Here is a 27,731-nt window from a genome sequence, read left to right on the forward strand (position 1 = left end):
CAAGCCTTATCCTTTTTAAGATGCAAGCATCAAGTACAGACACATATGGACGAAGTAATTCAAGAAAAGCAAGAACTTTTAGTTTATCCCTGAAGTAAAACCATGAATGACAGTAAAAACTCACCATTATTTTTTAGATGTATGACAATACTTAAAAGATTGAAAAAAACCCCTGGTAATTTACTTCATTTATATGTAGAAATTAAAAGCATTCCACAAATGAAGCAACTTCAAATGGTCATTGTCAGGAACGGGAAAGAGGTATCCCCAATAAACGCTGAAGGCCCTGCCATACCCAGCAATATTCAAGGAGCATAATTGCCTTGTAACCAAAACCACCTCATTTAGAAGCACAAAACTTGCTTCGCTGATGAAACAGCAGATACACAATGTCGGCCATTCCTAAGCTGGGTCATAGTTTTGTTTCCTCTTTGATTAGAAAAAAGCACAAAAAGGAAAGCAATTAGCTGGGCTGGGCAGTAGCCTGGGCAATTTACTGATAATTATAAAGTAGCAATTCTTACAGTCTCAGCCTGAGCTTTAGATAAAATAGTAATTTTGATTACAATCTGTATGTATAATAGCATCTGAAAGCATTATTTAAATAAAGTTTAGCCCAGCTCTTTCACTGTAGTTTTGCTGTCTGGCATCTCTAACCGTACAGGTCACATGTCAATTAAGCAACCACTTACTAAACACATTTTTCTTGAAGCAATCTTCAATCAAGTTTTTCTAAGCTATTATTTTTTCTACTTCAAAAGATTTAACACCAGAGATCAGAAGCCTCGGGATGCCACTCCCACATCAGTTAGCAATGTCCAATTTTTATACTGATTTGGAAGACCAGAAAGGAACTTCCTAAGTACAGTTATGCATTTGGAGTAATACCAAACTACAGAGAATTAGGTACAATGTGCATGCTTAAAATATCTGTTGTGCTTCTAGTTTTTCTCAGGTATCAATGTTATCAACTTAGTCAATTCAAACATCAACAGAGTGTGACAACCACGATGCAAGCATTTGATGTCCCAGTTAAAGGGCTTTTTTTTCCACTCTCGTGAGGAACTGGTTTTGGCAAAAAAACTGAACTCAAAAGCCCATGTAAAAGCCCATCTCTCTCTCTCCTTCCCCTTCTCCCCACCAACACACACTAAAAGGCAAAATAATTATTTCTTATAAAACCAAGCAAATCCAATCAAAAAATAAAGTGAAATTTCAGAGGTAAGCAATACCAAATGAGTTTTTTTGAACCTCTAGTGTATCTGCTTGGAGAAAAGAGTAAATTATTAATCCAGGCTTGATTTCAATGAAGTGTCAAGTCAAATGGAGCCTAAAAAGAAATTACAGCAATATATTTTCATATCCTGATCATGAAATAAAACCAATTTAACATTTTAATGAGCAGAAACCTTTAAAGAAAGCTTTAAAAGTTGATATTAGGCAATGCAAATTACAGTCCTTGCAATTTTACTCATTAATTATTCTAAACCTGTTAATTACCTCCATAGCTAATGTTATGTCTAAATATTAATTCCTTAAAGGAAAATGGCTTCAAGCTAGTCATTAAAGCTTCTACTGAGGGAAGCCCAAGCTATCTTTAATACAGTAGCTAAAAAACCATAATGCATTACAGAAGGCAGCTAATCAGAATGTATGTAACTCCTTTCAGTGTCAACACAAAGTAACTCTTAAAAAATACCATTCCTTTCCAATCAATATTTTGTGCATAATTTCATGATTTATATTCAACATTTTGCACCTATTTACTAAGATACGCAACTGCTCATTATTCATTCCATCATAAAAGAAGTTTGAAGTTTACGGTTTTGTAAACTTTCTGACCTGTAAATCACATAACACTACATTTTGGCTGGTACAACAATATCTGTACAAATTAGTTGCAAGAATTTTTAAAAAGTTAATTACTTTGGTTACTACATGGACAACTTGAAGCACATATTTTGGCTTTTTAAAATTATACTAAGCTATACTACTTTATGTAGAAAGAAACCAGTTCTCACTTTATCTATTCTGAAACTAAAAAATAACTATTAATTGTTCTTCATTCTTCCTCAAATAAATGCTTGTTTTAAATCAAAATGCACGGAGAGCCTGGAAGTTCAAACTGGGAAGGCTGTGGCTGAGGATGCTCTTCAGAGGCAAGAGGAAGGCAATATAAGAGTCAACTGGAAGGAAGAACCAGAAAATTCTTATCTGGGAAGAGAGAACAGCAGGTCAGAAGTTCCAGTGGGCCATTTTCCCACTCTACACTACACAAGAGCACCAACATAAGATCAAGATATTTATTTTCTTATCTTTATTTTGATAGAATTATGGAATGAATAGATAAGAGAGTTGAGAAAGAGATGACAAGCTATTTCTCAGTGTTACATTTTTTTTTTCCTCTCAATGTAAACACTGCTGCCTTTGCTTTAGCTTCATATTAATTTCTCTTTAGATACCCAACACTAAATGTTTGGGAAAGCTCAGTAAAAATTACTAGAAAAGTATAGTTAAAGACCTGACACAGAGTAGTTCAACTACAACAACAAAAAATGTGTACTACCGTAACCAGAGGAACTTGCCAAAAATGAAGCACTGCTCTCCTGTTTGCACAACAGACTGTCCAGTGTAAGGCACATTTTATACCATTTCACACTACTTTTCGTGAATTACATCTATTTGTTCGTAAAAACTCTTGTCTTCTTGAGTGCTTATGGCTCCCTATATGTAACAGAGATGAGCTTAATGTCAGTTCTCCTAAATGTGTGAAACATGAACAGGGTTAGACAAGGGCTCTAACCAAGAAACACACTGTTCATCAAAATACTATATTTAAAAGAAGTCTCTCCAGTGTTAGGGCAAGCAGCTATAACCATCACCAGGGTATAAGCTGGCAGCAGCTGTGAACAGCTATTTAGGTCCCACACGTAAATAGCTTTGTACCAGAAGCACAGAGAATGTTAAATGACAGCATCACACACAACACAAGTTTTTTGGACTTTGGCTTCTTTTTGAGCAAGGCTGCGGGAATGAAGGAGGACAGACATCAGTGCACTACATTCCTGATGCTAGAGGATGAAAATGCCATCCCTTTCTATATGCTTTCCACTGTCCAGTTTTTCTAGTTCTGTGCATCCACAACTCAACAATATTACGTAGCACTTAAAAGTACGAAGATTTTCTAAAGGGTCTGGAAAAGTGAAAGGTAAATCAGTTTAATTAAACGAGCTTAGCTTGTAACAGTACATTTTGAATAAGGATTAACTGCTATCAACACATCAGAAACACAAAGTATCTTAAAAATAGATTTTGGCCATTAGACTCTTAAAAAGCAAACATAAACACTCACACTAGAAGCGCAGGTCATTTCATATTTTCAAGGCACAGCTACTCAACAAAGTGCAGGCCACAGTTACCTTAGGCATATTAGTATCTTTTAGATTGATTTCAGCCCAGCTTGACATTAAATAGTTATTTCAAACTTCTTGTTACAAAACAGCTTTTCAAGAACAATGAAAAGTAATCACAGCCATTAGCATGAAAAGTTGATATTAAAAGCTATAATATTATAAACATTTATATTTTGTTAAATGCTTTCATAACATTTCTTTTTTATAAATGGGTTGCACACAACCAAACATACAAAACTACGGTCTATACATTCAGGCTTGCTCTGCTCATTCCATAAAACAAGTGGCCAAATAATCCTACTCATCAAAGACAACCTTGGAGGAATTAATTTCACAAAATGGTGCATGCTTATCATCAGGAGGCCTGAGGTAACCCATGCCTCTGAGCACAGGAAGGAGCAGGGCCAACCCTGCAAATTAAATACATTTCTGAATGTCTTTAAAGTTTTCACTCTAGGAGACATAACAGGGAGTTGTATGCCTAACTCATCTTGCTTTTAAATGTCCAAGAAAATAGGAAAATGTGGAAAATTAGGCTGGTGGGGAATGATGCTTCTCAAAGGTTGGAGGATGTAAACTTCCATCTTGGACACCTTTAGGAAGTGAGTTTTACCGCAGCACTTAATTACTTGTTGTTGAAATATACGGGTGTCATCCACTGATGAAGAATTCCTTTTTCCTTCTTCTTTGTGTTCACAAAAACAGATCATTCCATTTTTTCCTCCAGTGTTGCTATAAGGTAGCAAACAGCTGTAGTATGAGAATAAGTTGCCAACATGACAGAGAGGTTAAAAGGAAATTCCACCACTACTTAATTTTGCATGCTAACACCAATAGGGCTTATAAATGTAAAAATGTACGTTAAAAAGGCATCTTAAGACGATTGACTTACAACCAGAAATTTAGAGCAGAAACAAGATTCCAATACCCTATTCAAAGTAACAGCAAGTTGAAAGATAGTGCCTGCACAGCAGATTCAAACAGAGTTACCCATGTTTAAGTGTTCATAAGTGAAACACCACCCAGAACTGAAAGAGCGACTACCAAGAAGTTGCACAGGGAATGGAAGGGGCTAAGCTGTGTGCCCAGCCCCCGGCAGAGCGGACCACAGGGAAGATGAATGATGCAGAGGGCTCAGCACGCTTGGGGAAGGGATTGCACTTAATGCCCCGGAATGTGCCTCGGCAGAATGCCCGCGTCCGGCACCGCTGGCTGGAATCCAAGCAGATCCATTACCTTCCCTTTATACATCAGCTTACCACATGCCTCGCTGACACCACAGATAGGCCTTTCGTCCTCCCGTTTATTTTTAACTATAGTATCTTTAACACAACTGAGATACATACTTCAGGCTATACCATTAAGGAGGATTTTAAACCCAATTTAGCACTTGGTAAATTATTGCGTTATCTTTCCAACTCTAATCTAATACTGTTTTTAAAACAGGCAAATTAAACTTATGATACAGTTCACACAGACGCTTACGTGAGTTACACTGAACCAACTATACTTTGAATACCAAGTTATCTGTGTGTGAACCTTTTAAATACTCCACAAAGACAATTATTTTGACTCTAAGTCTTAGAAGAAACTTAGCCCTTCTTCAGGAAGTTCTTGGTAAATTGAGAGGATAGAGAAAAGCTGATGATATATCTCCTTTCAAAATTGATTTGATTTTTCTTCAGCTGTATTTGCTGTATCCAGTTATATCCAAACCTGGTTGAGAAATAGCATACCTTTGAAATCCTGGGCCTTTCTTTCAGTCTGGCTCTAAAAGAATCATATTTTTATCACAGATAAACAACACCAGAAGAATCTACATACTTTTACTTAAAAAAATAAAAAAGGAAAAAGACAACTCTCCTGAAAGCTTTTTGTTTTTATAAATTTGCCTTATATGTACTTAATATAAGACTGTGTCATGGTTTGGATTGGCCAATGACGAGACAACAGACTGGTTTTAAGTCCTGAAGGGTCTGGACTGACAGGAGAAGATGATCACAGTTTCAGGACAACCGAGATTTTTTGTTGTTCAATCAAAAAAAAAAAAAATCATCGTAGAACACCTAATAAGTTGGCTGATGAGACTCTTAACCTATGATATGAAAGATGCACACTGAGCTTTGTGTTGTGCTCTATCCAGATCATGGATCTGAGCCTAAATATTTCATATCCCAACCTTCAGATTCTCCTTATTCCAAAAAATTACCTCTCCTATTCTTGTCTTAGGCAGTAGAAATCTTCCTAATATTGTCCACACAGACACATTCCTATGTTGTAGATTACAACAACCTGCTTTGTCTTCAGTGGGAAAAAAAGAAAATAATTGAAAAAAATACCTGTGACACTTCTCCAGCAAACTTACTACTACAGGAAAGTCTGAGGCTTTCTGTACACAAATGCAGATGCCCAGGATTTCCCAGCACAGTTATCATTATGCTCACGTGTGGCCTTGTTACTTTTAACACAAGGCTGCTAAAATTCCGTATCAAACCTGGCATTATGAACACAGCTATTCCCATGCTGATAAAGAGGAGAGCTGGAAAAAAATGAATTGCAACACTACACTCCCACAGACCTACAAAAAAAAAAAATATGGGGGGAAGCTTTTACTCCCCCAGCAAAACCCAACCCAGGACTCATAGCTTAGGTAACATATGCTTATATCTGTTTGACTGCAGTGCATGAGAACCCTGTCATTAACAACGATCTCAACATACACGATATCGTACAAAAACAATCGACACAAAGATAATCCAAGTTTATATTTGCTAGATTAATTATTTCCATGTAATGAAAATTCCTTCCCCCTCCCCTTTTTTAAAAAAACAAAAACAAAACTACTACAACTTTCTCAAGTTTCCTCTGTGTGGGAAGGGATCCTTTCCCCCTTTCCATCTGGAGGAACTTCAAGGTCACTAGCCCTCAACAAATCAAGAAAATAAGTGACACAGAGCAAACCTCTAGTATAAGGAAAGGAGACAGGATATGAAATGGATAACTAACTAGGAATTCCACAAGATGAAAGCAGGCATCAGTTTTTACAGCCCTTTTTCTGTTGTTAAAGGCTTGTTTTTCACTGTGATAAGTAGTGCAATTTGGCTCTTCGAGGAAGTTTCTCACCTCAAGATTTAACAAATGCCACCAAAGAACTCACCAAGACTCTTGCTACTATTGATTCTCAAGTCAAGGGTACGCAAAGTGTATATATACGTTGATCCTGCCACTTAGTTTCATCGTGAATACTAGCAAAGTATTTGGTATCATTAAAGTCACATTATTGTTCATAATACTGAGAAAGTATCTCAGCTTTCACTGAAGAACTTCTAGGCTTTACAATTCAGATGTCTCAAGCCTGGAGGTTCAAAAAAAAAAAAAAAATCAATAAAAAGAATCCACATGACCTTAAATAAAAACCTTGCATTTTCAGCCAGTTCAATTTTAAGGCTTGATTTATGATTTCTGAACACTTCTGATCACTACATCACCCCACCATGAAGTTCAACTGCTTTTCTGAACTACCTACAGGGGAAGTTTCTCACATTCAGCAAAATATCTCAATATGAAAAATTATTCAGCTGATTTATAGGAACGAGTGTTGCTAGCATGTTAACTTCAAATTCTTATAAAACTATTCATGGACTCTGCTCTTTGCAAAGTATGGCCTCTAGGACCAATAACCTATCCACAATCGAAAGCAGATCACTGTTGTCTCATGGCTACCTCAACATAACCCGATCATCATCACTATCTGTCTATTCAAAGTTTACTGACAGAGGAGACACATTCTACAGCTTGGTGCGGTGACCAAAAGCTTGTCTAATCCTCCCAGTTACAGCAGGGGGATATTACCTCTAACAACTTTGTTTTGCCAAATGCATTCACAGGGACACTAAATGGGCTAGAAGTGTCCCTCAAGCACGCAGTGATGGGAAACTTGACAAACTGCAGTACTGAAGCAGGACAATAACAGCCCAGGTACGACCTCCAGGATGACAGGGAACACAGTATATATGAAGTGTAACACAGTTGTTTTTCATGTGCTTATAAACATCCCTGGCCTAACCAAAGAAAGACTACGTTTCCCCCACTGTAAGCTTACTAAAACATGTCTACATTTTCTAAGTAGCTGCTGTAACTGCACCATTAAAAAAAAAATTCCTGTAAATTACAGTACTGACACAAATTTCAGAAAGACAAACCAGATCTTGCACTTGTCTGAAGCACTGAAAAAATGTTTTCTTTGATCTATGCATGTTACTACCAAAACTCTTTTTTTTAAACAAACAAGCAAACAAACGACTCCCCAGGATGTTTTACCGTGGACGCAACTCACTGCAAAAAGTAGAAAAGCTAATCTTAAGTGGAGATGGATTTCGTGAAGACCAGTTATGCATTAAGAACCAGAATTCCCTCTAATGTGAACAACTAAATCAAATATAAATTCCCCTCATTTGTACATGATTGAAAAGTACAGGTTTTATATTATTGCGTTACATTAGATAAAAGTGTCTAAATTCCTCTGGGAAACCCTGCTTTTAAATTGGTGCATGTTTCATATTGTTATTTGCATCTTTTGGAGATCACAACATTTATCATAATGTTTATTCCTGCTGTTTCACATCTTCAGCAGAATCCTGTCATTTTTTAGTTATTCCCAAATACAGCAGTGATACTACTGTATTCCCTTATGTTTAAGACCATCAAGCATATTTTTCAGTACAAAAGGTTGACACATGTTTTATCAATCAGCTTTACTGCATTCCATACTCCAATGCCTTCCCCTCAGGTAAATGAGCAAGGGAAAACATTGAATTTTGTGACAATTCCAGGCTACCAAGACCACTGTCACTTTGCTTTTAAACCATTTAAGGCTATAAAGTAAAGGTAAAAAGCAGCATCTTAGTCTCCATGTCAAGTATCATTTTGATTTTGCATTTTTTTTAAAAACACCAAATTACCAGACAAGTCCACAGCTGCTTCAAAAACAAACATAGAGAGAACTGGTACAGAAGCTGTACTGCAGCCCCAAGCCAATTCTTCTGTCAGTTATGGCATTTAGCTCTGGTGTCTTTTAATTTTCAAAGTTTTAAAAAAGGAGAAGCAGACCGTCAAATAATGTGGTCAATACGTAACCATTAAGACTTTTGTACTGAAAAATAAATTTCACTTTGCCAACTTTGTGAGAGAATATAATACAATTACCAAGTCCGTTTCACCACGGTGATCAATATGACAGGCTAGAACTTTCCACTTTTCTCCTTGGCAAGACTTGACACCGGCATGCATGACACATAGTCAAGTTCAAGGCCTGACCTGACTTGGCAGCACACAGCCCTCTGCCTCTTACAGGGCCACCAGAAGGAGCCTTTGACGGAACTTCAGGCAGAATCCATCCTTCAAAATCTGGGCATATCTGACAATTTAGATTAGAAATGTTCAAAATAAAACCCATAACTTCATTATTAACAGAGCATTATATTTATTTTTTATTACTGCATTCATACAGTCTGTTTTTTAAGTATATTTTATACACATGCATACTATTATATTCTTACTAATATATATAAAGTATAAATTTAGATTATAAATGTATATGTACACAGCTTTATATGTAGTTCAATGTATTTTATTTAATATTGCATTATAATTTGTTAATAGATTATTAACGTAATATAGCAGTATCTCCAATAATAGGCATTATCAAAGAAAATGCCTATTTTTAAAAAATAAAGATTAAGAAAAAAATTATTTCTGTAAACACTGATTTTCTTCATTTCATGTCAATTTTTCATCTTTATGCTAGAGTTAGTCTTTGCAGTTTTTGGAGGCAGACGAAGGAGTTTCTCTGCTGATTTGGCAAAGGAGCAGGGAAGGCATCAGTGCTGATAAGATAATATTTATTAGCTACATCTGCTATAACTGCTTTTTATAGACTCCATCAGTGCAAGACAGTCACTCTTGAAATTTCTCCTACCCTGAAAGGGACACAAACCTTGAGGAACTACTGTAAATGCTTTTTGGTGTTCAAAGCTGACTAGACTCCCTTGTCTTTTCTTTCAGTACATAGTGTAATAATAACCTCCAGGAGCGGCAGTAAGGAGATACAGCCAACTACATGTATTCTGAATGAGCATTTCACACAGTTTTATCTGTCATTTATCTTTAATGATTATTTTAGTTGGTGTCTTTTTGGAATATTATTTGAGGCCTAGTTATGTTGAGTAACCTTATAATAAAGAACCATAGTAAAAAGAAAATTAAACACTGCAATGTACCAAAATTTAGTGACCTAAAAGCATCCAATGCAGAAAATCAGGAGATGGAATAAACAGACCCAATGCTATTGTTACAGCTATCACCAGTGAAGTCTATATAAGTTTATCCACAGCACAAAGTAAACTAGATTCTGAGTTATTTCTTATTTTTCTGACTACCGTGTGTTTCCAAGGTGCTGACCACTTGTTAGGAATAGCCATATTCAGCCAGCCACAGTCTTTATGCAAAGGTCTGCAAGGAAGTGTAATACAGAGCACTCACACTAATCCAGCAAATGCATTTGAAAAACAGTGCAAAACAGCAGCAACAGGAGAAGAGATGCTACTGCTTGTATGCAACAGATCATTTCTCACAAAAAAAAAAAAGCTAATTATCACTATGTTCAAAGATTTTAGAAAAAAACAAACCAACACAGAGCTTTCACCTAAGAAAGCAGATAAAAAAAGAAACATTATAGTACCTCTTTTGAAACCGTCTAGAGTATTTACTGAAGGAAACGTCTTGTATATCCAGTAAAAAAATATTAGTTTCTTCTCTGGGATCTTTGTTAAAAATCAGAATATTATTTTGTGCAATTCCTTCTATTCAAAAGAGTATTTTTTTATTTTCAGGCAAGCTATTTTCTTATCTGTTTATGTTTGTCCACTAACAGAAACAGCCAAAAGCTCTCACAGTAACCTTTTATTACATTGCAATTAAAACAGTAGCTAAAAACACAACAAAACCATGCAGCTTAACTCACCCCATCTGTTCACATGTGTCAAAGCGCCTAGAAAGAATGTTTGTTAGATTTTGTTTCATCGCTGTCATATAGCAAGAGTGAATTCAAGTAAAAGGTGACAGATCGGATGAAAGATAGTTAAATTTTAACCTTGACCCCTAAGATTACATTTGACTTCATGTTGTTTTAGTATCAATGAAGATACCTGCACAAAGAACCTCCATGCCCACAGAGAAGGGAATAAATGTAAATATTTTCAAAGCCAAAAACTTCAGGATATAAATATCTCACATTCAAAAAGCTGAAAAGGATACCGTATATTTAAAGTTGAGAAACAAATGCACATCCGTAAGTAATATTTAAGTCTATAATTAATTATAACATCATGGTCCTACAGATTCCATACTCTCTATACCACATGCTATTTTCAGCACACAACATGACAATGTCTGTATGTCACTAATGCTGAGAATGATGTTTGTGATATATTTAATATCTCAGTTATTGATTTAGACTGCTTGGTGGATACCTGATACACACAGTATTTCCATAACACAGTGAAATACAGAATTAAACAAGAGGTAGCTAAGGTTACCCTGACTGGCCGCACAAGAGGAACGGTTTCAGAAAGACTGACCTATACTTAAGAGAAAGGATTAGGGTAGGCTGAGCTGAAAGCATAATTCCAAAGAGCTCTTCTTGCAGGGCAGACGCATATTTACTGATGCTTAAAAACTGGAGGAATGTTGTTTTAAAATGCATTTTTTCAACACGTCCTATTTTCTTATTTTGGGACTATTAACTGAAATTCATTCCTTCTAGATGACTAAGAGGCAACAATGTTACCAAGGCATTTAAACGCACAGAACCAAGCCAATTATATTGTAGTACTTCAGTTTACTTCTAAATGCATGGAAAAGAAAAAACTGAATAGGAATACATTCACACGATATACCACAGTTAGAAAGCATATGCATCAGTTGCATTAAACTGTCTCTTATGTAGCCACAGACTATAGATACCTCAGTCATGTAATAAAAAATTGACTACCCACTTCCTGTTTAAAAGTAGGCAGTATTTAAGGTGTTTTCCTACAGAGTTGTCTGCCTTGTCATGATCTAAGACAATGTTTTTTTGTAATATTTATCAAGACAGTAAATATAGCAGTAAAGATTCAGCGGAAAGTAAACCACGAAGTTGGCTGCAAGATGTAACCACACGCCGACAAGAGCACAGCTCGCAGCTCACTGCACCTCAATAATGAGCCTCTCCAGGGCTGGGCACTGCTGTAAAGAAACATCACGGCTTCACAGAATCACAGAATTGCCTAGGTTGGAAGGGACCTCTCAGATCATTGAGTCCAACCATCAACCTAACTCTGACAAAAGTTATCACTAAACCACGTCGCTGAGCACTACGTCTGCCCATCTTTTACATACCTCCAGGGATGGCGACTCAAACCACTTTCCTGGGCAGCCTGTTCCAATGCTTGATAACCCTTTCCATGTAAAAATTTTTTCTAATATCCAATCTAAACCTCCCCTGGCACAACTTGAGGATGTTTCCTCTTGTCCTATTGCCTGTTACTTGGGAGAAGAGACCGACCCCCACCTCTCTACAGCCTCCTTCCAGGTAGTTGTAGAGAGCAATAAGGTCTCCCCTCAGCCTCCTCTTCTCCAGGCTGAACAACCCCAGCTCTCTCAGCTGCTCCTCATAAGATTTGTTCTCCAGACCCCTCACCAACCTTTTCTGGACACACTCCAGCACCTCAATGTCTTTCTTGTGGTGAGGGGCCCAAAACTCAACACAGTGCTCAAAGTGGGGCCTCACTAGTGCTGAGTACAGGGGGACAATCACTTCCCTCGTCCTACTCACCACACTAAAAAGCACCTCGAATCAAACTGCTCCCCCCCGCCCCCCGAAAGGCTGTCAGTTTTGCAGATTCTGCAGCAGGAAGAAGATTTAAAGGCACCATCTTGCAGATGGTTCAGGGAGCCAACCTGAAGATGCTGTAAGGAATTCTCCAACACCTTTCCAACCATGCTACAACCAGAACAGAAATCTAAGTCCATGCAGGGGACTGTTGCCTGGCTCCGTGCTCCGCATCCCGGTCCACTCCATACAGCGTAATACGTTCTCTCATGCAGAGAGAACAACTGTAAGCAGCAAAATAAGATGCAAAAAAACGGAAGTACAACATTTTAAGCAAGGGACAAGGTAAAGCAGGGAAGAGATTTTTTTAAAAAAACAATAAAGAAATACAGTCCTTACTTAAAAACGCTCCAACCCACAACAGCAATGGTAATGTCAGTGATTTTTACATGGCCTTGCTTTACTACATTGATTTTAAACATTAATGATTTGACCATGCAGTCAGGTTTGCACCAGTGGAATTCAAGTATGAGGCTTCTCTAAAGCCTGCAAGCTACCACTGAGTAGCGTGTTTGATGTGGATTAAAAACATTTGCATTAAGTTTCAAAAACCTGTTAAAGCATTATGCTGCAGACTTTTATTTTATACATGCTTAATTTAACTTTGTGAGCATCCTAGCAATCTATTATATGTGCTGCTACATTTGCATTCTCCATTCATTTCTAATAGAATAAAGACTCGGAGATAAACACATTAAAATATTACTTAGGACACAGAAACCATTCTAGCATCTTTGATCCAACAAAGGCAGGCAATATTTTTCTGACACAGTAAGCACAAGAATCTTCCTGTATATTTCTCAGAGTAGACTGCACATATTCTTTCTGGTTTTATTTTAGAACCTCATTCCTCCCCTCCAGGCAATTCCATACATCACTACACATCCTTATGCAATTTTATCCTGTGTTCTATATTTACTAAGACACCTCATCTGAATAGTAATGTTCTTCGCTTAGCATGAACCAGGCTTTTAAAACAGGTTGCCAAAAAAACCCTACAAAAACTCCCATTCTAACGAGATTTGCCAGTGTCTCACAATTTAAAGCATTTACACATACCTTACAGATTAAACAATGGTTCCTACAAAGAAATACACTAATTTTTTTTCCTATTTGGTGACCGAATTCAAATGCCATATATACCTTTTATCTGCCAGTACCAGAAATCATGCAGTTATTATGCACAGCTTGTCTTCCTAATAAAAAATCATCTATTACAAAAAATATTCAGAAATATACTGAGTGAGAAAGTGTGGGCAAAAAGTAGCATAAGCATAACTTAAGTCACAAAGTGACCCTGCATACAAAGGATGTGTAGAAAAATGTTAAAATCCCAGAGCTAAGCACTTCTTCCTTCCATTGCTCTAATGAAATTACTTCAAATTATTTAAACAAAACGCTGCTTTTGATATGCATGCAGCTGACAACACCTGTTTTGGAAGCATATAATGAGGGACACTGACAACAACATGAATATATTTTACACTCATTTATGCCAGAAGTTACCAATCAGATAAAAATAAGTTAAACAGGTAACATGTTTATAGTAGACATTATTTTGCAAATCATCTATTGATTTGGGTTGGAAATTTTACCTGAGTGAAAACCACGCACAACATATCAGAACTTGTCTAAAACAACTCTAGCCCAACATTCATCTCTTTAGAGACACAGTGCACATCTTAAAAGTGTCACCAAGAAACACATACAGGACTTCAGAACTTTTTAAAACCATTTTTAGCTATCAGCTTCCAAGTCTGAGAGTCCAGAGACATCTACCAAACCCCTGATAAACTTAAGAGTTATATTTAATAATTCAAGCACTCTCCCTAGATTATCCTATGAAGTGTGGCACTTTCCGAGTTCTCCATAGCCGTAGGATTTGTAAAGAGGTCCTCCAGTATATTATTTTGCCTTTTCCATAGTGGCAGAACCAAAGGGTTCTTCCCTGAACAAACTGGTGTTTGGAAAATCCTTTAGAGTATTCTGGTTTCTTTAAACAGTGTAAGGCTATAGTTCCAAAATAATTTTTTGTAGTGATTACACACGTAGCCCCGGAAAACTAATTTAAGCCCCAGTTGCTTGGAGTAGTAGTTTTCTTATCATTGCGACACACAAAGTCTGGCTATCTTTGCTTCTCTTAATAACCGTTAACATTGGAAAACAGTGAAACACTCAATAAAGTTTAAAGTGAAATAAAACATTTAACACAGTCCAAAAGAGGATTGTTTCAACAAACACATTTTAAATAAAATGAGAATTTCAGAAATATCAGACACTAAAAAATAAAAATGGCACAAATGATTTGTTAACCATTGTTATAAGAATTATCTTATTATTTTCTGTATGATAAATATGTATTTGTTTAAGACCTCCAGGACAGGAATCAAGTCTCTTCTTATCTGGAAGAACCGTAGCCCATTGTAGGAAGTTGTGTTTTCCTCTTTACCTCAGGTAAGCTGTATCAACTGGTAAATACCAACTAATGTTCCTACACCCCTAGAAAAAGAAAAGAATGCTGAAACAAAAGCACGTTTATCAGCAAACAGACAAGGCTTTGCACACATGTGCTTCACATATGTGCTAATAACAACAACTCCAGTCAGTATCATTTGGAAAACAGTGACTTCAACTCAACACAAAACGTGACACACTGCAGGGATGGCAACTTTTCAAGGGTGAATCAAATTATATTCTTCTTTCTGAAGCTAGGGACTAAACACGTCCATAAAAAACTCAGCAGGGGCAGGAGATGCTGCCTCTGGCAGCTTGCTGCGTCTGAGTTTCCTTATAATTTGCAGTATGTGCGGGTATGAGATCAACGCTACAGTCGCTTGGCAAGTTCCAAATTTTGTTGGAGCGGGGAGGCAGGAGTCATTGTCTCTCACAAAATGCTACAGCCATTCCAAACTCACTTGCACGCTCTTTGGCTATCACATACTTGATTCTTGACCCTGAAAAAGGTAACCTAACTGACTGCAAGCCTGACTCACAACAAGCACACTTTAGCCAAAGAATTCCAACAGCTTTAGGCCATATAATGCCACGTTAGTATTGCAAACTGCAAGCTCTGAGATAATAAAGAGACAGTAGGCAATACTGCAAGTCTGATCAAGGTTACAAATCATCTATCTTTGTGTCATTTGAATTACACTACTAGAGAAGAAAAGCAGCCTGTATGGTATCACTGCAGTGTGTAGTGCTGCATGTACTACACAATTTTTGACCTGGCTGTGTTGGTTAGGAAGGAAGACTTTCAGTGAACTTCAACATAAATCCCCGTTCTAAGTTACACTGGTAGAACAAAAGCTCTTATACCATCCCCACCCCACCTTTTCCCACCCATTATACAAACTGACTAGCTCATTTCATCTAAAAAAACTGATCTAGTTTTTCCCAGCACAGGCTATAACTGGTCTAGGATATTGTCAGTGTAGCTTCACTGGTAATTAACAAGTGCAGACAGAACTAAAACCTCGTATCTATAAAAAATAAAAAAGAAATTATATTGATTTTGTTATAAAAGTCTTTGTGCAGTAGAGATTTACAATAAGCACTAAGGACTTATTCCAATATATATTAACTGTATGTTTCTAAACATTAGGTCAGCAAATGAAGAGAGAGAATGAAAATAATCACTTACTGAAGCTCCGAAGAGACAGTTAGTAAGAAAGATTACATCTGAGGTAATCTTACTTTATATATAGAAATTTTTATTATTAATATGCTCCCCACTCAACGTATGAAGTCAGAACAGGTAAGTGGCAGTGAAAATACCGATAAAACACTGCCAAAAAAGTTTAAAAACACCAAAATTGAAAATCTATTGCCAGAATAAACAACAATTATATTAGAACACAGTAACCAAGCATAAGCCACTACAAAATAGAACAGACAGTAGCCATACAACTTACAAAAGGAAAACAGATTAACTGACTCTGCAGGACCTTTGATTCTGCAAAGACTTGTAGACAGCCTTGATTTCAAGCACTCTGAGCAGAAGTCAGAAGTGACAACAACCAATACAAGCAGGATTAAACCCACTGCAGCAGCACACGAGGACTGGAATTAAACAAAGACGTAAGAAACTAGGTGCCAAAGGTATCAGTATTTGATTTTAAAATAATGGATAGCTTTAGAAGAAAAAGAATAAATACTGGATTTACAGAACTTTAGATTTGACACGTGGTTTGCCAGCCTCAACAGTAAATTGTATCTCTGAAGCTGTCTAGAACAAGGTATAGCTGAAAAATTTCTGACTAGTTTGACAGAGATTAGTTTTATCAAGACTAAAGAAAAATCTGAATAGTTATCAACTTCAAGTACTTTAAATAAAGAGTAAGTATTTACAATGAAGAGTTTGATTCTACAACAAAGCTATCAATGGGTGTTACATCTCACTTAAGACAAGAACAAGAATTTACTCAGTGGCTTAAATTATGCTAAAATGTAACACTTTTTAGATATGCTTACATACATGTTTACTTACACAAGAGTCCTATACCTATACAAAATTGGTCTTAATGACAGGACTTTTTAAACATAATGCAATGCTTCTGAAAAACACCATACAAACAAACATAAAATCATATTCTGTTGGCTCTTTACAGCATGGTGATACATTTCTGCTTTATCAACTTCACTTTGTCAAGTATTTTAAGTAATTACTACCCATTTTGCAGAAATCAATTCTTACGATTCAACAGTAAAGACTGTATTACCACAGAAAACAGGGAAGCACTGTGACATAATCTCATTGGATTCTGAAGAACAAATGCTAGGCCTGGTTGATGAGACAGAAGTATAAACATTTCCACTACATATTCTTTTATTGCCACAATGACAATGAAAGTTATGCTGCTTAATTTAAAATACTTGCCTTAATCTATAGCATTTCATATACCTATGCTGCAAACATTTCCACTACATGACATACTGCAAGATGAACAAACAGTTCATAACTGTTCGCAAGCACAATCTCAAGCTGCTTAAAATCAATTATAATGAAAAAGAACAAAAATAGGAAGTAAAGTTATCCACTGCTACAATGTGAAAAGCATCTCAATGTAACAGGATTGCACAAGCTCTGAACTGAAAAAGGATCCCTCCAAAACAAACTAAAGGTGACATATTTGTTTCAACATTGTTTTGTTTTTGACTATTTTGCTGTCAATAAGAAGCCACAAGAAGCATCTATACTGCTATAAAAGAAATGCAGCACGTTACTTTGGCTCTATCACTCTGTTCCTCATAGCTTTTACAATCCACTTCCACTTCCAGCTTACAGGCTTTAGTGTCATGTTCTGCATGGCCACTTCTTACATAGTTTTAGAAAGCTCAATATGTTAACTGCAGCAACACGGAGTACAGGGCATATGGAGAACTTTTGCCTGTAACTGATAGATATCATCAACTAACGGTAGATTATAGCGTCTCCACCAGTCTTTTTATTGGAAAACTGAAAAGTTTGAATTGAATAAACTACTTAAGTTTTGCAGAGTCCTTCAATTTACTGTCCCCAAAAATTAATCAATTGAATAAGCTGTAGGCTTTCCGAGTCCCCCCAGAGAATTAAAAAGTGTACCTGTAGAACTGTCTACGCGTGACATGGAAGCTGCTCCCTGAACACATCGGCACTAGAACTGGATCACTTCACTCAACACCCTTTAAAAGCGATTACTCCCTGCATTTACACATTTATATATACCTACATACACAGCTACTTACACAAGAGTCCCACACATATATGAAATTGGTCTCAGTGACAGGACTTTTTAAACATAATGCAACACCACACAAGTAAATGTAAAATCGTATTCTTCTGGCTCTTTACAGTGAAAAAAATACGTTTCCAGTAGGAGTTCTAGTGGACTAATGGATGCCTTCCTCACTGGGAGCTATATAGAGAAAACCAAAGTTTTAACATGCGCTGTCCAAGGAATCAGGCCTAATAGGTAAATCTATTTAGAAACATGCTTATACAGAAAAATTGTAGTTTCCTAAGAAGCATCAACTTAGAAATTCTCCCCAATTAAGACTACAATTGAAAAAAAAAAAAATATTCCTTTTTCTTGATTCAAGCATAAATCAGGTCAGTATTTACCTGCCTGCAGTTTAGTCTGTTCAGTATCTGAGAATATCGAAGCCATACAAACTGTTAAATACTTCCAAAGTTTCCTACATAGTAGATGAATGGTACTGCAAGTATACGCTGACCTCCTCCTTCCATCCCGCCCAAAACCCTATGGCCTAAAAAGCATTTAGGTCTTCTAGTCTTGAAATACCTAACCAGCTCTAATGGACAGTAACTTCTTCTCCACAGGAAGAAGGGGAAAAATTTCGCTACCTCCATCAAAAGAATAAAGTTGGGAAGCATAACGGTATTTTGGACCTTGTGAAGATTACTTTGTAAATAACGACTATCTGCCCTGGAACACAACCTCCTGAGCGTGCACTGATACTCCAAGGCAAACTACATTTTAAGACACATAACAGACATTTTGATGGAAAATCATCCTAAATGTCAACATGCGATGCATTTCAGACAAAGTATGAGATATAAAAGCACTATGTGCACAAAATACTATTTTCTTGAGGGGGAAAAAAGGTGCACAACTGTCTAACAGCACCTGACATGTAGAGTGGGCACCGTGGAAGGAAGACGAGCTCTGGAAGTTACCGGCGAAACGAGGAGCCCAGTGCAGGCCGTTGCTCGCCACCCCTCACAGCTTCAGCAGGTGGCACGAATGGGGCTGTCAAGCGAACGGGGCAAACGCTCGGTGCTACGGCAACCCCCTGCCTTCTTCCACTGAAGGAAACGGCACAAAGTTCCCTCCAACGAGGTGACAGGATCGGTTTAAGCGACACAGCGCCGATCCCGGCCGCTGCCGTGGGGGCCGAGGACCTCAGTACCTGCCGAGCATCGAGGGCTCCCGCCACCGGGTCCCGCCTCACGGCGCTGAGGCGGACGAGCTCCGCCCGCCGCGGACCCCGGCCCGCCCGCCGCCCGCTCCTCCGCGCCCGCCGACCGCCGCCCCGGGCACTCGCAACCCCGCGCCCGGCCCCGGCCCTGCCCTGCCCGCCGGCGGGAGGCGAGGCTGCCGGCGCGGGGATGCTGCCGCCTTACCTGAGCCAGGACCGTCGGGAACACCACCGGCCGCGCGCTGTAACACGCCGCCAGGGAGCCTGCCCCGAGCAGGGCGGCGGCGGTGGCGACCCTCCAGCTGGGCGGGCGCCGCTGGCTCCGAGGTGGCCGCAGTCCGGCCAGCCGCCCCCTCAGCGGAGCGCGGACGCCCGCCGCCAGCGCCGCTCTCCACGCCGCCATCTTCCCGGAAGCCGCCGTGGCGCCGCCGACATCGAACCGGCCCCTCCACCGCCGCCGCTGCCGCCGGCCGCGGGGCGCCACGGGGCGCATGCGCAGCGCCGGGCCCGAGGCCGCGGGGCCGCTCGCCGCTGCCCGCAAACCGGCGGGGCGGGGGTGGCTGTGTCCCCTGGGGATCGGGCTGTCTGTCGCCTGCCAGGGCGCAGCGGGAGGGAAGCGACCCGCAAACCGGAGGGGACGGTCCTGGCGGAGAGGTAACGCAGGCAGAGGTGCGCAAGGGTCTCACGGCAGCCACCGGCGCCGCAGGGCCGCCTTCCCCTCGTGGAGACGTGCCCGGCGCCGGGCCCGGCCGAACAGCCCCCTCAGGGGCGAGGGGAGGCGGCAGGGCCCCCGCTTCAAGCGTTTGGCTGGAAACGGCTCCAGTGTAGGGGCCGGTCGGCGGGCAGAGGCCCTGCGCGGCCCGCCCGGGGCCTCGGGGGCTGTAGCTGCCGGGAAGGGGAGAGGCCCCGGCCCGGGATCGGGCTGTCCCGGCGGGTTCCTGGCGGAGAGGGAAGGCGGTGGCAGGGGCCAAGCGTTTTGGTTGTGTCAGGGAAGGAACCACCGTGCCTGGGCAGTAGAGAGTGAAGAGCGGCGACGCTTGTAACATCCCTCTGGTCCCCAGGGTGCCCTGGCAGAGCTCAGCTTCACGGTGTTCACCGAGGTGAGTCTTCTTCCAGAGCTTTAAGCTCTGGAATACCATGAGTACATGAAGGGCAATGGGTCGTGAACTGGGCTTGAAACCTTTCGGGAAGCCCAGTGTGCAGAGGTTTGGCGAGCTCATGCTAGCAGGGCTGACCTGGCGTCATGTGCCGTGCAGTTGGGGTTTTCCAAGTGCTGGAGACGTTGCGTACGGATGCGTTGCTCTGCATGTGTTACACACAAGAAACAACAAAAGCATGTGAATAAGTTTAGAACATCCTTTTCAAAGGCAGAGTAGAGTTTTTCATGAAATACAGATGACAGAAGATGCTGGTTACAGAGGCCATCATGGTGGAGGTGATAACCAAAAAACATCACAGATTGACTTGACCAGCAGTTATCACTGGTGTCAAGACTGCGAGTGCTTCAAATGGCTTTTTTGTCCACTACCATACTTTTAACAAAGCTCTCTAGGCCTTGGTTAGATTGAGTTGGTTGATCACACTCAAACAGTGGTTAGTCAGTCATGTTCAAACACTGGGCCATCTGAGAATTAATGATAACACTCACATGAAGTAAAACGGAGAGGAAGCTAAATGTCATTTGTAGGTTGCAAGTGTCCATGTTTTCAGAGTAGTTCGCCTAGTGGCTCCATGTGAATGTGGGAAAAGGCTGTTGAGAGAACTGTTGCATGCAATTTCCCATTATTTTGGTCTTTAGTTAAAGGCCTTCAGAAAGTACTCGGTCCATTTTAGCAAACTGTATCTTTCACCTCTTTCTGATATGACAGCCAGTACTGTGTTGTCAGCATTACAAATGCTGTAGTACAGGCTCTGAAACATGGAAATGCCTTTTTGCCCTCTATCCACTGATAAATGGTGATCATCCATCACTGCCACTGAAGTAATTTTAGTTTACTTTCCTTCCCTGACCTGAATTTGGAGTCATGAATTCAGTTTCATAGATGGTAATTTCAGTCATCTAACTAATGGCATCTCAGAATTTATCCAGTCTTCCATTAGCATGTGTTGTACACTGAGTGTCATTCTGTGAAGTGTTTGGGACATCTTCAGGAATGTGCCACCTGAGTCCTTAGCGGGATACAAACCCTTCAAAAACACCTTCTCTGGGGAACACAAATGGCTGCTTATTGCAAAATCACCCAAGAGTGCAACATGCAGGGTGAGTGGTTTCCATCTCCACAGACTAATGTACATTGCAAAATCTTTATCCTGTCCCCGGAGACCTAGAAAGTAACTCATACAGGAAAATCCTTTCTAATCCCCAGATACTGTAAAACACAGCAGCAAAATCCCTCTATTGTCATACACAAACACACACTGCAAAATCCCACTTCTACTGTAGAGATGTAAAACTTGCAGCAAATTCTTGTCCCCTATTTCTACTTCCCTCTAGACAGCCAAAATATTTTCCTCCCCAGTCTTGTAGTTTGACACAGAATTTTTGCACAAACACATAAAGAGTACTTCCCTTTCTGTGCCAGCCAATAACAAGCGCTTCATGAATGCTGGCAACATCCCAGAAAAGGAGATTTGAATTCCTAATGCCAGATCCCTTGATATTGAACACACAACCACAACACAGGTAAACAGGTTTAGTTCAGCACTCTGCCAGGCATTTTCAGTTTTTCTTTGAGTAAGAACGAGTAAGTAGGTCATTTGTCTTTCCTCAGATGACATTCCTGACTGGAACAGATACAACTGCAATCTGAATGGAGAGCTATTCTCATATGACTGCATGCACGCAATGCTGATGGGGAAGTTAAGTGTCCTTAGTCACCCCTTCTCTCCCTGCAGTAGATTCACCCCATGTGTGCAGTGTCCAGCAGCGCACAGCTACTGCTGCGCTAATGTGGCTCACACCTGCGTTGCAGTAACCAGCCTGGTATGTTTGTGGGTGCTAGAACGTATGCCTAAGTAGCTAGAAAACCCTTGGCGATTAAGACATAGTGCTGTTTCACCTCATACATTATCACTGCGGGTAGTTCATGACAGAAGGCAAAGATCTCTGTGGTCTATAGAAATGACACTGACAGTCTGGTAAATATAACAGGAGTTTCATCAGGAAAATTGAGCTACGTGGTGACAAATGTCATCAACTATTATGCCCTGTGGCACTAAAATGTTAGTTCAGAGGCTCCCTTTCCCATCCTGCACCGTTTGCTCTTCCTCGGCTCTTGTAAGCAGAAATCATTACATTTAGCAAGCTGACCTACCTGCTTTTTTAACAAGTTTCTACATGTTGACTTCAGATTTTGTTCTAGAGATGTTTGCATTGCTGAAAATATGCAAAAGCAAATGAAAAGCCCAATAAAATATTCTAAATGTTTAAGAATGTAATTTTCCTGTAAGATGCAATGTTCCACTGGATCATTACATAACAATACTCAAATGCAGTCATTTCTTGTTAGGCATAATGAACATAATGTGAAGTCACATCAAAAGGTGAAAACACACTACCATGAAATAAACCCCTTGTGAGTCCTGTGACGCTTAGGAAATCATGTTTGGCAGAAACTTAATTTCTTCCAAGTTTTGTTACAAAGTCAAAAGTAAAAATTAAAAATACCGAGTAAAACTACATCTCCACATGCCTGAAGGTCCATTTCCATGTCTCAGTGTCTTTTAGGAGCATTAGGCCAAGTTCCAACAGGGATTCAGTCGCTGCTAGAACTCAATCCCCTCAAGAGCGTTAGGCTTAGGGCCAGCATTCATTTACTCTTGTAACAGCTTAAATTAACTCCTGTTACATTCAATCTAAACCCTTTCTTACTATTTTAAATAGAATAAGAGTTGAGAGATGGATTCAGTCATCCAGTCCGAAGGCCACCCATCGTGCTCGTCTGTATTCCGGGACTCAAATATTATGTAAACTGGATTGGAGAAGGCGTCGACCAGCCAGTTGTGAATTGAGGGAGGGGGGGCAAGCTACCTTTTATATACATAGGACTCCATTTGATGAGAGATAGCATGGGGGTGGTCTGACTTATTTACCGTATGTACATTTGACAGTAAGCACCAATCAAAAGTAAGAGTTTAGTAGGCTAGGTGCTGTGCTAACAAAGTTTTGGAGACTTTCCTAGAGGAGATGAACAAGCTAACTGAAAGACAGGAAATATCACTGCTTGGTTTTGTAGGTGAAGAACTGGACCATAGATTAAATTCTGCCCAAAGTCACACAGAAGACTGAAATGGAAGGTCTCACAAAGCCAGGTCTTCTTTAGCCCCTTCAAAATTACATTGGTCATCTTAAGAATATCACTTGTATTTTACTTTAACAGATGTGAGAGCAATCTGTCTGCCTACAGTTACAAAGAAAACACTCTGAAGCAGATAAGGATATAAACACAAGGAAGACAAGTTCTGTTAAAAGTGATAAAATGAAATAATCCTAGCACACTTTGAAAACTACAGAGTGATTGGATAAAACTGGACAGTCGTTAAAGTTGGACGGCTGATACGTTGATATCTATCCAGAGTTTCAAAGGTCCTGTACTAAGGTTGTTTATGGTGAAGGTTGGGAGTTGACTTCAGGGATTTCCAAAGCTGCTTTGTATGCTAGAGAGACTATTATTCACAGAATCATAGAATAGTTTGTGTTGGAAGTGACCTTTAAAGGTCAGCTAATCCAACCCTCCCTGCAGTGAGGAGGGACATCTTCAACTAGATCAGGTTGCTCAGAGCCCACTTCAGTCTGACCTTGAATGTTTCCATAATTTCTACCCATCCCTCCTCCACAAGAAAAAAAAACAACAAACAGATGAGAGATCAGTTTCAAGGAAGCTAAAATACCTTCCACTGATGAAGAAGCCTTAGGATGACAATGTGCTGTTAGTTTACAGAAAGTGCAGTTACTTTATAGGCTTTGGAGATGATGGAAATGGAACTAATTACCAGACAGTCAACATTCATCCATTAGTAAGACTGAAAATAAATGTGAACATTTTGTGGCTAGATAACACTGTTCAGCTCATAAATAAGAGTTCACAGCAGTCTTTGCATTTAGGACCTACGCCATAAATATAGCTTATCTTCAGATATTTTCAACTTGCTACAGTTACTTGAAAGCTTATCATGATAGAGTCCATTTAAAAGGAAAAGAATTAAAATTTATCTAAGATATGTGTCCCCAAATACCTCTCATAGCATCAATTTATATTGACCTTTCTAACACAAAAACTGTCTTCCCACACTATTCCTGTGCAGTTAGCTGAAAAACACCTTGCTGGCATATGTAACAAGTTCCCTCAAAGGTCAGAAGAATTACTTTTTAAAGTCAAGTTGAAAAATCAGAGAAAAAAGTTGAAAGCAAAATTCTTATTTTTAAAAAAATAAATTTGAGAATTTAACGTACTAGTAACAGAATTGGAAAGATTTTAAAATACAGTTTCTAAGTTGACAATAACCTTTTTGTCACATAAATATTTGATTCATAAAAGAAATGGTACGCAGACTGTTGAAATACTGCTTTTATGTGAATAAAAAAAATGCAGGTCAAAACTGATACTCTCTTGTGAAGGAACATGCATTTTTTTTTAATTTGAAAAGTATATTTGTTATGTCTCTCCAAGTTAGGCTGTAGGTCTCAATTCTGTGGAGAGTTACATATATTATTCCTAATTTTAAGCATTTTGAAAAGTTCTGTGCTCTGAAGCAAGACTACTCCTACTGCGTAAAATTAACTGTATACACAAATCTTTGAAGACTGGGGACTTGCGTGCTATTGGATGAGAACTGTGGTTCAACTGCTGTTTTATCTTTTGATGATAAGATCCCATGGCACTTCTGCAACAATAATAGAGGTCCCATGGTCCCCTGAAAACATTTTAAGTAATGGAATTATATTATGTGCTTTAGTGGTTAATATTTTCCTCATGGTTCCAGCTGAGTAAGTTATACTTCATTTTTCTTCCCTTCCAAACATTCTTCTGTAGTGCCACTAGCACTGATTATAAAGATAGGCCTGTATCTAAGTGAAATCCTATCATTTTGACTTTTTACCTGTATCTTTATATACATACAGATATATACATAAATTTATATTTATAAATATAAAGCAGCAGGTCGAGGGAGGTGATTCCTCGAAGAATTAGCAGGGCTCATTCATAGGGCTTTAAACTAGGTTTGAAGGGGGATGGGGATGAAACCAGGACTACAAAAGTGGTGCCCAGGAGGAGCATACCAGTGCTTCTGGGTAAAAGTGTTAGCATTAGGGCTTGTCCCCCCAAGGAAGTAGCAGGACAGTTAGCCCTGCTGAAGTGCATCTACACTAATGTACGCAGCATGGGGAATTAACAGGAGGAGCTGGAGGCCATTGTTCAGCAAGGAAACTATGATATAGTTGCCATCACAGAAATGTGGTGGGAAGACACACACAAGTGGAGTGCGGTAATCGATGACTACCAACTTTTCAGAAGGGATAGGCAAGGAAGGAGAGGTGGCGGAGTGGCCCTCTATGTTAGGGACAGTTTTGAATGTCTGGAACTTAACAGTGTGAATAACAGTCTTGAGTGTGTATGGATAAGAACTAAGGGGAAGGCCAACAAGGCGGACATCGTGATGGGAGTTTGTTATAGACCCCCTAATCAGGATGTAGAATCTGATGAAGTATTCTATAAGCAGCTGGCAGAGGTCTCATGATCATTTGCCCTTGTTCTTGTGGGGGACTTCAACTTCCCAGACGTCTGCTGGAAATATAACACAGCAGAGAGGGAACAGTCCCAGAGGTTCCTGGAGTGTGTGGAAGACAACTTCCTAACACAGCTGGTGAAGGAACCAACTAGGGGAAGTGCCCTACTGGATCTACTGTTTGTTAACAGAGAAGGTCTTGTGGGGGATGTAAAGGTTGGAGGTCGTCTTGGGCGCAGTGACCATGAAATGGTAGAATTTTCAATTCTTGGTGAGGCAAGGCGGGGAGCCAGCAGAACTGCCACCTTGGATTTCCGAAGGGCAGACTTTAGCCTGTTTAGGAGCATGGTTGAGAGTGTCCCTTGGGAGGCAGTGTTGAAGAGCAAAGGTGCCCAGGAAGGCTGGTCATACTTCAAGCAGGTTCTCTTAGAAGCACAGGAGAAGGCCATCCCCATGTCTCGAAAAACGAGCCGATGGGGAAGAAGACCAGCCTGGCTAAATAGAGAGCTTTGGCTGGACCTCAGGAAAAAAAGGAAAGCTTACATTCTCTGGAAAAAGGGATTGGCAACTTATGAGGATTATCAAGATATAACAAAGCTATGCAGGGGGAAAATTAGAAGGGCCAAAGCTCAATCGGAACTCAGCTTGGCCACTGCAGTTAAAGACAACAAGAAGAGATTCTTTCAGTATATCAATAGAAAAAGGAAGACTAGGGAAAATGTAGGCCCACTGATGAATGAGACGGGTGCCCTAGTGGTGGAAGACACAGAGAAGGCAGAGCTACTGAATGCCTTCTTTTCTTTGGTCTTCACTGATAAAGCCGTCCCTCACGCATCCCATACCCTGGAGGCAAGGGGGAAGGTCTGGAGAGAGGAATATTTTCCCTTAGTTGAGGAGGACCGGGTCAGAGACCGCTTGGCCAAGCTGGACATTCATAAATCCATGGGCCCTGATGGGATGCACCTGCGAGTGCTGAGAGAGCTGGCAGATGTTATTGCTAGACCACTCTCCATCGTCTTTGAAAGGTCATGGGGAACAGGAGAGGTGCCTGAGGACTGGAGGAAGGCTGACATCACTCCAATTTTCAAAAAAGGCAAGAAGGAGGACCCAGGGAACTTCAGACTGGTTAGTCTCACCTCTGTCCCTGGGAAGGTAATGGAGCGACTCATTCTGGATGTCATCTCCAAACGTGTTGAGGAACAGGAAGTCATTGGAAGTGGTCAACATGGATTTACCAAGGGTAAATCATGCTTGACCAATCTGATAGCTTTCTATGATGTTATAACTGGTTGGCTGGATGAGGGGAGAGCCGTAGATGTCATCTACCTTGACTTTAGCAAGGCTTTTGACACTGTCTCCCATAACATCCTCATTAGGAAGCTGAGGAAGTATGGGCTAGATGAGGTGACGGTGAGGTGGATCGAGAGCTGGCTGTGTGACAGAACTCAGAGGGTTGTGATCAGCGGCACAGAGTCTAGTTGGAGGCCTCTAACCAGTGGTGTCCCCCAGGGGTCAATACTTGGTCCAATTTTGTTCAATATATTCATTAATGACTTGGATGATGGGACAGAGTGTATCCTCAGCAAGTTCGCAGATGATACCAAACTGGGAGGGGTGGCTGACACTCCGGAGGGCCATGCTGCCATCCAGCATGACCTGGACAGGCTGGAGAGCTGGGCAGAGAAGAACCTAATGAGGTTCAACAAAAGCAAGTGCAAGGTCCTGCACCTGGGGAGGAA

At 40.1% G+C, this 27,731-nt stretch overlaps 2 protein-coding genes across 2 annotated transcripts in view; one reads left to right on the forward strand and one right to left on the reverse strand.

Moving 5' to 3' along the window:
- The window catches only part of MICU2 (mitochondrial calcium uptake 2), a 152,394-nt gene extending 132,635 nt beyond the window's left edge, over window positions 1–19,759 (reverse strand). Inside the window, exon 1 of the mRNA XM_063331170.1 lies at window positions 19,472–19,759. Coding sequence (XP_063187240.1) covers window positions 19,472–19,759 — 288 coding nt within the window. The remainder of the gene's footprint in view (window positions 1–19,471) is intronic.
- Window positions 19,758–27,731, forward strand: part of FGF9 (fibroblast growth factor 9) — a 62,137-nt gene continuing 54,163 nt past the window's right edge. The window contains exon 1 of the mRNA XM_063331192.1: window positions 19,758–19,935. Within this exon, the coding sequence (XP_063187262.1) occupies window positions 19,758–19,935 (178 nt within the window). The remainder of the gene's footprint in view (window positions 19,936–27,731) is intronic.

Source organism: Chroicocephalus ridibundus, chromosome 1 (assembly GCF_963924245.1).
Source record: "Chroicocephalus ridibundus chromosome 1, bChrRid1.1, whole genome shotgun sequence".
Classification (NCBI taxonomy): Eukaryota; Metazoa; Chordata; class Aves; order Charadriiformes; family Laridae; genus Chroicocephalus; species Chroicocephalus ridibundus.